Source organism: Mus pahari, chromosome 15 (assembly GCF_900095145.1).
Source record: "Mus pahari chromosome 15, PAHARI_EIJ_v1.1, whole genome shotgun sequence".
Classification (NCBI taxonomy): Eukaryota; Metazoa; Chordata; class Mammalia; order Rodentia; family Muridae; genus Mus; species Mus pahari.
Window position 1 is genome coordinate 63,980,643 of NC_034604.1, and position 14,440 is coordinate 63,995,082.

The window sequence follows — 14,440 nt, forward strand, 5'->3', positions numbered from 1 at the left end:
GAGAAAGAAAGAAAGAAAGAAAGAAAGAAAGAAAGAAAGAAAGAAAGAAAGAAAGAAAGAAAGAAAGAAAGAAAGAAAGAAAGAAAGAAAGAAAGAAATTAAAAACCCAGCAACCAAATTAAAATTGGGGCAGGAGCAGCACTGGGGAGATGGCTCAGTGGTTAAAGAGCACCTGTAGCTCAAAGACTTGGTGGGTCAATTTCCCAGTACACAAATGGTGGCTCACAGCCACTCATAACTCAGGGAATACAGTGCCCTCTCCTGACCTCTGCAAGGAACCAGGCACACATGTGATACACGTATACACATGCAGGCAAAACATTCATACATATAAAATAAAAATTAGTCCAAAAAATAGCTTTAGTTGAAGCAAGCAATTAAACAGTTTAACTAAAGCAGGTAATTAAAAATTCCCAAAAGGAGAAATACAAGCAAGAGGAGGAGTATGAGGAGTAACACTAAAGACCCTGAAAACCTGTGTAGACATCTAGAACTATGGAATCCTAAAGTATATGCATACACATATTACAAATTTAAATGGAATTATCCTACTACAGTGGGACAATCCCTTTCCTAGACACCAAAGGCTATCAAGTAGAAAGCCCACTGTCAGATACAAGTTATCGCTTCCCAAAACGTTTGCCAGTGCAGTCCCACAATCTCCCCCAAATATTATAAGCTATGACCACTGTTCTTGGCCATCCTCCAATATTTGATGGTAAAACCCTCCTGCTGAACACACCACATACTTAAATTTTAGAACACAGAGAAGTCAAGCTGGTGCCAAGACAAAAGCTGCATCTCTACTGCCCTGTTTTCATAGTACTAAAGATACTATGCATGTTACTGAAGGAGAAAATTAGCTATCAATTCTACCTAGTTGTGAACCCTACAAGCTTTAATAACTAGTGGTCTGGTAAGATGTGAGAGTGGCATGAATGTTTTGGGAGTAACCAACCACTTTCTGCTTGGATTTCAGGTCAGCTGCATAAGACATAACTCCTATTTTGCCCATTATGGCCAAGACTTCCTGGCTAGGTGGCCATAGGCCCTTGGGGAAAACCTACTACTATTGTTCTTCTAAATGTGCATGGTATTACAGCAGCTCCTAATGACCCATCTCACAACCCCCATCACAAGATTCTTTCTGGAGTAGATGGTGATTAACACAGAGGCCCGCATCTGGCCAACATGAAGAAAAAAAAAGACTGGGGAGTGCTCGAACCTAAATGAGACTTCCGTATCACACCCATTCCTCCCAAGGCTCAGAGATCACCTCACCTCATATCTTTATAACCAAATGCAAACATAAAAGAACCTTACTGCCTGACAATAGAAACAACTTGTAGTGTTCACTACATTTTTATTTAGGACAATATGACTAAGGAAGATAAAACGTATACCTTTCTATAAAAGTACACACACGGCATTTGTGTGGAAGTCAGAGAACAACTTGTAAGAACTGGTTTTGCCCTTCCACTACACAGGTTCCAAGAACTGAAATCAGATCATCAGGCTTGGCAGTAAGTGCTCTGACCTACCGAACCCTCATGGCAGCCTCAGATACATTAAATAAGGATGCATTTATGACTAGATGAACTCATTTCATGACATATTATTGTTACAGGATATCCACATCAGTACTTAATATCTCAAATGTCTGCTTTATTCTGAAATAAAGAATCGGACCCACTCGTATCCATTATGTTTTGCATGTCCAAGTGTATCTTTTTAGCCCTGAGGACTGTTTTAACTAGGAAGTTGTACAGGTTTAAGAGCAAGCAATATTCTTAAAAAGTAGTGCATTCCATGACTAAAGAAGACACTCAATGTTGACCTCTGGCCTCTACATGCAAAAAAAACACACACAAACAATACATAAATACACACACCACATATAACATGTGCTACAAGAACCTCAAGTATGCCTTCCAAACATTTACTCTGGGAACTACTAAATTTCACCCTAATTTCTGACAAAGGAATGACTAAAATGGATTTGTGTCCACATTAGTAAACAATACTTACTTGTGAAGAGACCTAGTAATAGGAATCATATTTTCCTTCATCTGTAATTTAGACAAATCATCCTCTGACACCTATTATTAAACCCAAAAGAAACAAAAACATTTGAAATACTCAATTCATTGTACCAAACATTTTTTTTTGAAGAGCACTTAATACTTTCATTGTTCCTTCATTTGAAAATTACAACTACTTTGACTTACTGTTCAATGCTCCTAAAATATGCGTCTAAGCACATGCCCATCACTGATGTCCATTACAGAATCACACTGGCTTGAAATTACATCTTAACAGACAAGGCCAAGTGTCACTGATGTTTAAGAGAGTAAGTGAAGGACTGTATCTTAAAGCTATGACTGGAGTGTCAGAGGAGAGATGACACAGACTGTGTGATACCCAGGCTGGTTCAGTCATATTACATATATTATATGTAATGCTACTGAATGGCAGTAAAACTGATCAGGAAAATAAGCCAGGCACAGAAAATCAAACAATGAAAGATCTCATTTGCATATGGAATCTGAAAAGTACCATTCTTAAAGCCCTGGAGCTGGATTTACAGTTGGGAGCCAGCCTACATGGGCGCTGGGAAGCACATGTGGGCCTACTGTAAGAGGATGCCTTCTTACCCACCGAGCTAGTTCTAAAGTCACTGGATCACAGCGTAAACTTAGAGGCTGGCTGAGTGATGACAAATAAAATATTGGTAAGCATATGACATCACACGCAGAAGGGGGTACGTTCCAGATAACTATTTTGTAATAGATTTAAAATATTCTCACCATAAAACATGATATAAGGTGGATATATACCAGTTGGCTTGATTTAGCCATTCAATAATCTATAACTATTTAATATATCATCTTACACCAAAAATATCTAATTTTTTCACTTGTGATAAGTGGTAATTAGAATTCACAAGTACATATAAGAGAATTCAAAATGTATTTTGAAAATTCATCTGCTACATGAAGCAGAAACACATTTTTCAAAATTTCTAGAAATACACAATTTTTTTATTAGATATTTTCTTTATTTACATTTCAAATGCTATCCCGAAAGTTCCCTATACCCTCCCCCCGCCCTGCTCCCCTACCCAGCCACTCCCACTTCTTGACCCTGGCATTCCCCTGTACTGGGGCATATAGTTTGCAAGACCTAGGGGCCTCTCTTCCCAATGGCGGCCGACTAGGCCATCTTCTGCTACATATGCAGCTAGAGACATGAGCTCTGGGGGTACTGGTTAGTTCATATTGTTGTTCCACCTACAGGGTTGCAGTCCCTTCAGCTCCTTGGGTACTTTCTCTAGCTCCTCCATTGGGGGGGGGGGGACTGTGTTCTATCCTATAGATCCACTTCTNTATTTGCCAGGCACTGGCATAGCCTCATACGAGACAGCTATATCAGGGTCCCTTAAGCAAAATCTTGCTGGCATATGCAATAGTGTCTGTATACTCACAAATGCCAATAAACACATAAAAGCAAAACTAAATCCGCTATCCTGAGATACACAGGTAGAGAAGTCTAACATTAAGAACATCTTCTAGTTTCACAGATTCTGTGTTTGTAAGAAGCCATAGAGATGAATTCTGTAGGATGTGTAAAGATGGCATTGATGCCTGTCTATACTGTAACTGTAGCAGCAGCATCTCTACGGTGATGGGCGTAAGCATGAAATAAAAAGAAAAGATAGCTCGGGAGCAGAAAAAGTAACACTTTAGGAGTGTAACTGTAATAACACCAGGTGTGAGTGGAATAATTCCTAAGCAGTATATAATTAGAATACAATTCTCCGGCACGTACTGTGCTAGTACGCTCATTTACAGACAACTACAGGTAAGTCTAAAACAGATTCTGGTGAAGCCTGATGAATCTTTGAATGTAGAATGATCCTACAGCTCAAGGGCTGGTCCTCCAATGGTGGAACTCTTTTGGAAGACTAGAAATGGAGTGGAGGAAGTTGGTCACAGGCCTGAAGGTCACGCTGGTCTCCATCCCCTCCCTCCCTCCCTCTTTTCTTGTCAGTAGGCTCCTGAGATGCACCGCCTCTCCTCATTCAACTCCCAGACACCACTGCTCCTGATGCCTTCCTGGTCTACCTCACCATGGGCCCAGAATCAGAGGAGCCAAAGACTACGGCTGAACCCTGTGAAACCACGGCCAAGGTAAACCATGTTTCTGTCACGTATCCCGCCACTAGCATGATTAACACAACTTTATAGAGAAACGCATACGTCTCAATCCCAAGTTTGTGCTTACTTGCTTAATCTCCTCTTCTGGCTCTGTATTTTTATTCTTATTAAAACTTTCTTGTACTGTTTGAAGGTTAAATAACATTTGTTTCAAAGCTTCAACAGGACCATGATGTTTGCCTCCAGATAGAGTAGAGCTCTAAAGTTAAATGAAATGAGAAAGTTAACCATTCAAATATAAAAGGAAAATAGTATATTGCACAATATCCTTCAAAATAAATAAATGCAAAAGTCAAGACAACAATGTATTAAAAATTGTTTTTAAAAATCAAATCTTCTATATCTGTGGCCTTACCTAGCATCAGACCCTGCCAGCTGCAATACCAACCCGCCAGAGGAGATGCGCCTCCTAGTGTAGTAGTTGCATGACTGTTATGAAATAATGCTCGCTGATTGAATTTGAGGCATGTTCCCTAGAAGGGAATTTCACGATGTCTGCCAGCAGCCTACAGCTAGAGGCCACAGGTCTAGGACACGGCTTTACTATTGTTACTCTGTTAAGAGGCCAAGCTGTCCAACTGCTTCCTAAACCTTTCTACTTATAACCACAGACCTGAGCGGCTCAGGAAGCTTCTTTTTGTAGTGGACACTGATAGCAGTCAAGGGAGAGATGCATAACTGGCTATATTATATCTATATTAGGAACATAGATACTAGATTTAAAACTATGTTTTAAGTCATATGTGGGCTTGTATGTTTTCACATAGAGATGTCATCTTTTTACCTCTTTAGAGCCTTCCACTTAAAGACCTAACAACCATCATACTAACTTTCCATGTATTGAAAAAGATAACTACTTAACTATACAACAGGGTGATGAAGACTGTTTGCAGAGTCTACAGAATTTTTAATTTATTTGTGTATTTGAGAATTTATACCTCGTGCTAGCCTGGAACTTACAATCCTACTTCCACCTTCGGAGCTCCACGGGCTCATGCCATTTCTTATGAAGTTCCTAAAGTGGATACTTCATAGGTACAAAACCCATCACACTTTTTTCTCAAGAGGCAGGGGTGAAGAATGAGAAGTTAGTGCTTAATGGTACTATGGTTTAGCTTGAGATGAAAAGGCTCTGGAGACACTTGTTGGTGATCTTTAAAATAATATCACGTTACTATAATGCCACTGAAACATATGCTTCAAACAAATCAACATACAAATGCATGGCTTGTATTCTTTACTACAATAAAATAAAGGCTCGGGGAAAGGCGGCAGTATAAGGACCCGGGTGGTAAAGTCTGTACTTAGCATTCGGTCTTCTGAGACTTGTCCCTGAAATGTAATAGTGAGTGTTTGGGAAGTCATTTTGTTTGTGACTCAGTAATGTTTCATACATGCAAAAACTATTTAAACCTCTAACAGCCTAAAGGCTGCCTCCATGTGAGCTGGTTATGGAGAAGTATCAGGGCTAGAAATAGACCCTATTCCAAAGAAAAGAGCCAAGACTGGCCTGTGGGAGCTGAGCAGTGCAGAGAATCGAAGGGTAGCTCAGAGCTGAAAGCAGTAAGCCAACCCAAACAGCCCCCCGGGCAGGAGTAGGGAAACACAGCTCCATCACTCCTGGGGAAAACAGGGGCAGTCGGACCCTCAAGACAAAATTAACTCTCCCCAACTTCAAAAATGGTTGAAAGTTTGTTAACTTCTTTTGTGACTTCTCCTTCAAGCTACGTGAACAATAGAGAGTACTGCTCCTGTACTGGATCTTGACAGAGACTGTACTAGTCTTAGCTACTTTCCTACTGCTGTGATAAAATACCACGACTAAGGCATTTATTTGGGCTTACAGTTTCAGAGAGTGAGAGCCCATAACAGTAGCAGGATCAGCTGAGAACTCACATCACAATCTACAAGTAGGAGGCAGAGAGGAAACACACTGTCTTTCGAAATCTCAAAACCCAACCCCCAGGAATGGAGATAACACACCTCCTCTAACAAGGACACATGTCCTAATCCTTCCCAAACAGTTCCACCAACTGAGGACCAAGTATTCAAACATAAGAATACAGGGCCATTCTCATTCAAGCTACCAGAGTACCTATTTGTTTAAATTAAGATACCTTGGGAGCCTAAGAACAGGAAACCATCACAAGTAAGGTACCCTAAATTCAACCTGCTGCTGAAACAGATGCCAGAATTTTATGGAGAATAAGAGGTCCAATATGCTGATAATTTTATATATATCAGACATCAGTTGGTTTATCCCAGGTAGTAAATGGTACAGGGAGGAAGGAGACCTCCCTTAGTAGCTTCATCAACCAAGAAAAACCTTGGAGTCTGATAGTTCAGAGTCAGGGGTCAGCAATTAAATAAAACTCTGAAGTGACAAGATTTACTGCTGTACAGGTCAAAGGCTTTCAAGCTCCAGCACTTTGAGAAAGAAGAACTGAGAGTAGCTAGAGAGTGAGCAACTAAGTATAGGCAGCAGATGGCCTGGGGCACACAACACAGGGAGATAAGATAATGCAGACAACTCTAGTAGACATCCAACCCTTGTCCAATACAAAGTCAGCATCAGCACCAATCATAGGAAAGATGACAATAGTCCACAAACCCAACTGACCCTCTACCCCATGTACAGAGGTAACAGGCTCCAATAACTGACAGCCCAGAAAGCAGTTCTAACGTCCAGTCTTAACCCTGCTCTTTCCCTTTCTTGTTGCATGCCTCTCTTTCTCTTTTTACTATTTTTTTTTAAAGGTTTATTTTATTTATTATATGTAAGTACACTGTAGCTGTCTTCAGACACTCCAGAAGAGGGAGTAAGATCATGTTAAGGATGGTCGTGAGCCACCATGTGGTTGCTGCGATTTGAACTCTGCACCTTTGGAAGAGCAGTCGGGTGCTCTTACCCGCTGAGCCGTCTCACCAGCCCTCTTTTTACTATTCTTTAGCTCCAGTTTTATGTCTCGATTTTTTACTCTCAAAATACATATCTAGTTTCATGTATTTTTCAGTCTGAGACAATTTTTCTTTTTTCTTTTGTTTTGCCTCATGTTTCCCCTTCCTTTATATTTAGTACTATTTTGACTTTGTCTTATTTCTTTTTAAAGCCCTTTGTATTTTTGTTGGTTTTGTCTAATTTTCCTTATGAATTTTTTCATTATCTGGAAATTATTTCCATTTTTCTTTCATTTTAGTATTTGTTAGTTTCTGGGTCTTTTCTCTTTCCTTCTAAAACACTCTCCCCAGCACACCCCTTCTTTCCTGCCTTTGTGTTACCTTGCTCTGATGCCCCGCCCTACTCTTTTATGGCCTCTAAACCTACTTATGAGTAATTTCTGACCTGTTAGCATATCTATGTACTGTGGTTACTGGTGGCATACTAATGGGTTTTAGTCAATCTAACCTCTATTCCCTCTGTCTCTGATGACTTAATATTGTTGATGTTATAATGGTGTGTCCTCATTTCTCACTGTTACTGCTGAGGGATGGAGGTTTCCTTGAAATTGAAATATTTCACCAGAACAGACAGTCTGACTCATGAGATTAACATGTAGAAAGAGAACTGGATGCAAGTCCAAGACAAATGTGATTACATGAGCATCTCTACAGCAAAAGAAAGAGAAAACAGAGTGGAGAGGCAGAGTAAGGACAGGGCGTACTACCTAGGACCTGTGCCTGACCTTCAAGTTTCTCCTAAAATGTGTTCCCCTACCCATGCTCCCTTACTAATGCCATCTCCTCGCTGCTTGGCTAAAACATCTCTGATTCCTTCAAGGCACATCTCACATCTGGCAACTGCTGAGCACCTCCCATGTGCCTACCCTACCAAATCTGCTGCTCCACTACTCTGGAGACGGCAGCAGTCTCCCAAATGAGGCCGCTGCTCCTTCTCCAGGGTCGCCTAACACGCTCCTCACACGTCACTTTCTGCTTCCCAGATCTCCTGGCCATGTCGCCACCTTCTTACCATTCTACTGTTTGCTTCTTCTGACAGAGCTAAAATGACTCACTCTGATAATCCTTGAACTTGTCAGGCATATTCATACTTTTAGCTCAAATTATATATTATTTCTTCAATGCATGTATATAATTTGTACTTGTAAGACATATAAACTGATTTGTAAAATAAGGTAATAATTTAAACTATGATGTGTATTACTACTGGAGAAACACAAGCCTCAATGATCAACTGGCCTACAAAGAAAGATCATTTCCCCGGCAATGGTCTCCTTTATGTTTTCCAGAAAAAAAAATAATAATAATAATAATGACAATTTAAGCTATATGTATAAATCTGCTCCAGTTTCTTATACTTTACAATACTAAAGTCCTCAAAGTACTAAATTCTTGTACTTTAAAATACTAAATATAGTGAAAACAGTTGAAGTTTTGTGAATATGTTGGGGAAAATGAATTTGGGAACTTTTTGTTGTTTTAGAATGTTAAATAAGAGAAATCAGTATGCATAATTTAACTACAGACTTTCTTTTAATATAAACATTAACTTTACTCACCTGATTCTCATCGTTTAAAAAGTCCTCAAGAAACTCATTCACACATTGTGTCCTGGAACTTTGTTGAGGACTGTCATCAGCTTTAACAGGGACAGGAGATTTGCTACAGGATTTAAAGGATACAAACATTAATTTTAAAAGCAGGCATCATATAATTCAAGAGTTCTCCCTTAAAGACAAGTGATACTGGAGAGCTAGCTTAGGAAAGAGTACTTGTGCTATTGCACAGGACCCCATCCTTCTCCAGCATCCACATCCACATCTCAGCTCCAGGAGACACAGCCATCTCTTCTGGTTTCCTCAACACTACAAAGGCACACACACACACACACACAACCCATGTACACACAACCCACACGTGCATGTGCGCGCATACACACACACACAGGTGCGCACTTCAAAATATTTTAGTAGTGACCAAAAAATAAATGCCACAGATACAACTGATATTAAGTCCTCCACCTTGTCCCTAAGGTGACACCAGAATCAATCCTTCTGTATCCCTTTGCTTGTCCTTTCCAGATTTAAAGACAATCCTTACATAAAGGAAACTTCTACTCCTCAACTGAATCGTCCAACTATGGAATAATTTCAGCTCTAAAGATGGTACTTATATAAAGTAAACTACTATCCCTTGTGATATGCATTCACACCAATTTACAGAGGAATTAACCCAGAGTCCCCTGCATGCTTGGCTGGGACTCTACCACTGAGCTACACTCCCAGCTCTCACTGCATTTACTTGGGAAAAGGTACTGTGTCAAACAGATGAACTTTTGAAGTTATTCCATAGTTGGGGGATCCAGTCAAGGAATAGTAGTTTTTAACCTAATGACATAGAAAGCTTAAAACTCAAGAGACTTTACCTAAGTGGGAGTTTTATGTTCTCCCACGAGACAACAGGACAAACCCACCCCAGAACTATTATTAATGGGGGGAAACTAAGGAAAGATTTCATTTTTAAAATCTAAACTCCAAACTGAAAATTCTAATCCCAGTCCCAACTCTATATGACCTTCAGTAATTTACCTGTCTAATTCTGAGAATCTACATTTATTATCTTTATTTCAGAGATATTGTAAAATAATTCTCTATGCACCTTACATATTTAGTAGTCATTCAATAATCATTCTTCCTTGATGTTCTGAGTAGTAAGGAATACTCATATGTCAAAAATAAGAATTTCCCAAATTAAACTGTATTTATCACAAAAATTAATGAAATTACCATAGTTCTTTACATATCATTATAACATATTTATAACTTAAAAACACAATATCTAGTAAACTTTATAAAACATTTAAACATTGCATGGTAATTATTTCAAGAAGCATTTCTTAGTTGACATATTTCACTTATAACTTGCCATGAGCTATTTCTTAGTCTGAGTAGTCTTTTCCCTCACAATTCAACAATATGCTTTTATATATCCATATTGAAGATAGATGCAGACCAGACATGCTCATTACCCTATCCTATTTTTAACATTTTCGCAACAAAAATTTGTTTAAAGAATCTTTTGTTGACTTTGATTAAATGCTACATTTTAATGTGTGTGTATGTGTGTGGTATGTGTGTATATGTGGGGAGTGTGTGTGTGTGTGTGTGAGATGTATATATAGGGGTGTGTGTGTGGTATGTGTGTATATGTGGGGTGTGTGTGTGTGTGTGTGTGTGTGAGATATATGTATAGGTGTGTGTGGTATGTATGTATATGTAGGGGTCATGTGTGAGGTGTGTGACACGTGTATGTTTGTGTGTGTGGAGAGTGTGTGTGTGTGTGTGTGTGGTATGTGTGTATATGTGGGGGGCAAGTGTGTGTGTGTGGTATGTGTGTATAGGGATGTGAGTGTGTGTGTTTATATGTGGGGGGGCATGTGTGTATATTTGGGGGGTGTGATGTGTGTATAGTTATGTGTGTGTGGTGTGTGTGTGTGTGTGTACATGTCTGGGCCACAGTCAATGTCACATGTCTTCCTATATTCTTACCCATCTTAATTTCTGAAAGTCTTTCACTGAACTTTGGCTTTCCAATTAAGCAAGACTAATTTGCTTAAAACAAAAAAAAAAAAAACCTTCGCAAGCACTGGGATTACAGTGTGCACCAGCACACGCTACAGATCCAACCTCTCATCGGCATGCAAGCCCTTCAGCCACGGAGACTGCCCAGGACTCACATTCGCCCTTCCCAACACTAACTTTACAGCTTCCTTTTCATTCTGTCTGATCCCGGATCGCCTGGCCAGCATCAGCAAAGATCTATTTACTCTTCTCAGCAACATATCTTTTCTTTTTCTACAAGCACAATACTGAGAGTTGATGCTCCAAAACTGAAGTGCTGAGTGCAAGCTACTGGGTTCAATCCTTGCTATTACTCGGATAAACTGCAACTCTTATCATCTAATTGCAATCATATAAATGCATTGGAAAGTCCACGCCTCCTCAGCTCCTCCTCAGCTCCACTCGGACTTTTCTCCTCATTTGGTCACGACTGTAAAGTAAACACTGCAGCTATTCTTTTACTCACGCAAAGACTAAATGGTTAGGAAATAAAAAAAATTTTAAAAGGACGTTAAATAAGCGAGCTAATTATAAATCTTTTTTAGAAACATACTGAAGTAGCATGAGAAATAAAATGAAAACTAGAAATCAAGTTTTATGAGCAATCACCGACACTACAGGAACACTACACTGGCTTCATAGACAGCTTGCCCCAATCAGACACTAGCCTCAGCACTTCATTTCCAAATTGAGTCCTCTCAACAACTCTATGGAACTCTTATTTCTCTAGCTTGAAAATGTAGAGAACTTACATAGCTATCAAAGCAAGAAGGTAAGAAATGAGGACGACAGTCAGTGTTGGCACTCAAAGTATCCTACTGAGAAACAAGCAGAAGGAAGGGGTCCACATGCTCGGCAGGCTCACGGAGGAGGACGGAGAGCAGAGAGCCAGCCTAGGCCACAGAGCATGACACTGTCTCAAGAAAGAAAACACGATACAGGAATTATGAAATAGAATCAACTACTAGAGTCTGAGACACAGACGCCGCTTACCAAAATTGCATTTCTGCGAAGTGCAAGTGTGGTATTACTAATGAAAACAACCCTTTCTATATAAGCTCCAGTCAGTACCATACTCATCTTAGGTGTGTAGGAACTTTTTGAATTATCCCAAGAAACAGTATCATAGGAAGATCAAGTGATACAAATGAGAAGAACCCTAGGAACTACAACAGACCATATCTCAAAATGTACTGCCGTTTCAGAAAAGCAGGAAAAAGAGAAAATCAAAATGTAAACAAGACATGAATAGCAGGTATTGGGAAGGCAACATTTAAAAAGTAAGGAATTCAATAGCACTATCCCATTTGCAAAAGAAATGTTTATACAAGTTCTATTTTATATAATGCATATAGTTTCATATATACTCACTACACCAAAGCAAAATGAACATGCAGCATGCATTTTATATAAGCACATGAAACATTGTATCATCTTATAGTAACAAATGAAAAATGCATCTTAAGCAATATGAAAGCTAGATCACACCACCATTAATTATTAAGTTATGTGTAAAGCACATCTGATGTTGACATAAAACTTTTTCATTTGGCACACTAAACAATGTCACTTACAAAGTAACAGGGACATTTTCCCACGTTCGTTCTGCTTCAAGTTTATCTAAGGAGCAAGGACTGTCATCCTTTTCCACAGGCTTTGGTAAGTCTTTAGTAGATTGTTTGAGATTCTCCTTCGCCTTCAGGATAAGCAACTCAATTTTGTCACCTAATTTCAAAAAAATAGAAATCTCAAAATACCTCAGTCAACAGGAAGTGAAACATTGGGAATGTACACATCTATATCAACAAATTAGGATAGCGTGATAATTTAAGCAAGGAAAACAGAGATAAAGACTTTAATAGCTTTAAAATACTAAAGATCATTTGTATTCTAAAAGTGTTATTACATCATAACACTTCTACAGAGTATATTACATTTTAACATATCCTTTGTTTTAAAATAAAAAACTAAAAACAAAATATTACCACAGAATGGCTTTTGGGATTGTCCTGGGAGAAGTGGATTGTCACACTGACATTTAAATTCATTACCTAATCCTTTATACTCACTGAAGGAGTCTGTTAAGTTTGAAGGTTTAAAAGAATATTCAAAACACTCTACTTTATTTAACAGCTGAGTTGTTCTTTGTGTTTGGTAACTATGTATAGGGTGAGATTCATCTTCGTTAAGTAATTTATAACCCCTTGGAGTATTTGCCTCAGGTAGCAAGTCTTGATTATGGAGCCAAATTGGATACTTAAAATCGGGTATACTAGTTACCCCTGAGACATTAAGGTCAGATTTCTGGCTAGTGAGCCATCTTGGATAATTCTTTTCAAGACTGTGCTCTGAGCTGTCCTCCTTGAAAGATGATTCTTTAGGAAAAGATAAAGATGATTCTGAAACACATTTATTTTTTCTATTAATAGGCTTTGGAGTTCTGGGCCTACCACATTTCTTTCCATTTATATTTGTATATACATAAGGAGGAACTATATTATCCTTGCTCTTGGGAGTAGCGTCTACATAAATTCTTGGACTATTTTTAATGCCCGACGAATCCAGTCTTCCAACGTATTTCTTGTTTGGTCGGTGGTCGGGTGTAACACAAGTGAAGGAAAAGCATCCGTCTGCTGGAAGTCTTAACAAATCATCAGTTGTTAGGCTAATGGAGTCCATGTCCTTAATAGTCTCTCTTCTGTAGTATAAGGGGTTAAAGCGCTGCTTGTGATCAAGATTTTCAAAAGCTGGAAAACAAAACATGGTTCTGTTTATTTTTATCATATGTAATAGTCAACAGCAAATGCAAATTAAAAATTTAGGAATCGTTTTGGTACTTCCCCTTTATCATTACTGTGAATACAAATCTTAAACATATAAACTGGTAAATAGAACACATGCTTTTTCATATCTCTTCAGTAATTAATTTCTATATGTAGCATCAATCAGATAAATCTGTGTGTTCTCTTACTGTTTCTTCAACTTTCTCCACCCAGACGATATACCTTTCACATTAATACAATCACAGTAAGCAGCAGAGAATAGTATACTATTAAAGCAGGTGGAAAGACAATTTGCTCTGTCTGCTCCCAACCCTCCAATGGCATAGCCTCAGAGAACGCTATCTGATTCTCTTCATGAATAAATCGTCCACACTCTTCCCACACCACACTTCTCTGCCAGTGTTCAGTAGAGCTTATGAATTCATTTTTCCAGACCTGTCTTCATGAAGGTTTTATTAAGGATAAACTTTTAGTATATTATGACTATTATTCCACAGAATACAGATGATAAAAAATAATATTCCTACTTCACCAGCTGAAATTGAGCAAATATAAACTCAGAAAGATTGGGATTATGTAATAGCTTGTTAAAACAACAGTGCCAATACTCTATCACGCCACAGAAAAACGGCTGCGGAGTTTCGGATCAGCTACTTTCCACTGTTAATCATATGTACCTGTGTCCTCTCCAAGGACAAAAGATCTTAGCAAAAAACTCCTGGGATCATGACAAGTAGACAATCCATTTTACAAAATATCAAAGACATGCTGGGCGTGGTGGCGCACGCCTTTAATCCCAGCACTTGGGAGGCAGAGGCAGGTGGATTTCTGAGTTCGAGGCCAGCCTGGTCTACAGAGTGAG

The 14,440-nt window shown here is 38.9% G+C and overlaps 1 protein-coding gene across 4 annotated transcripts in view; it reads right to left on the bottom strand.

Moving 5' to 3' along the window:
- The window catches only part of C15H18orf54 (chromosome 15 C18orf54 homolog), a 20,416-nt gene that overhangs the window by 2,519 nt on the left and 3,457 nt on the right, over window positions 1-14,440 (bottom strand). The window contains exons 4-8 of one of the 4 annotated variants that reach the window (XM_021214176.2): window positions 13,246-13,542; window positions 12,370-12,520; window positions 8,735-8,837; window positions 4,285-4,416; window positions 2,029-2,099 (exon numbers count right to left, since the gene is read on the bottom strand). In XM_021214176.2, the coding sequence (XP_021069835.1) occupies window positions 2,029-2,099; window positions 4,285-4,416; window positions 8,735-8,837; window positions 12,370-12,520; window positions 13,246-13,542 (754 nt within the window). Of the gene's footprint in view, window positions 1-2,028; window positions 2,100-4,284; window positions 4,417-8,734; window positions 8,838-11,547; window positions 11,709-12,369; window positions 12,521-12,780; window positions 13,543-14,440 lie in introns of those variants that run through there. The other 3 variants (XM_029546842.1, XM_021214175.2, XR_003845279.1) reach the window with 3 other exon arrangements.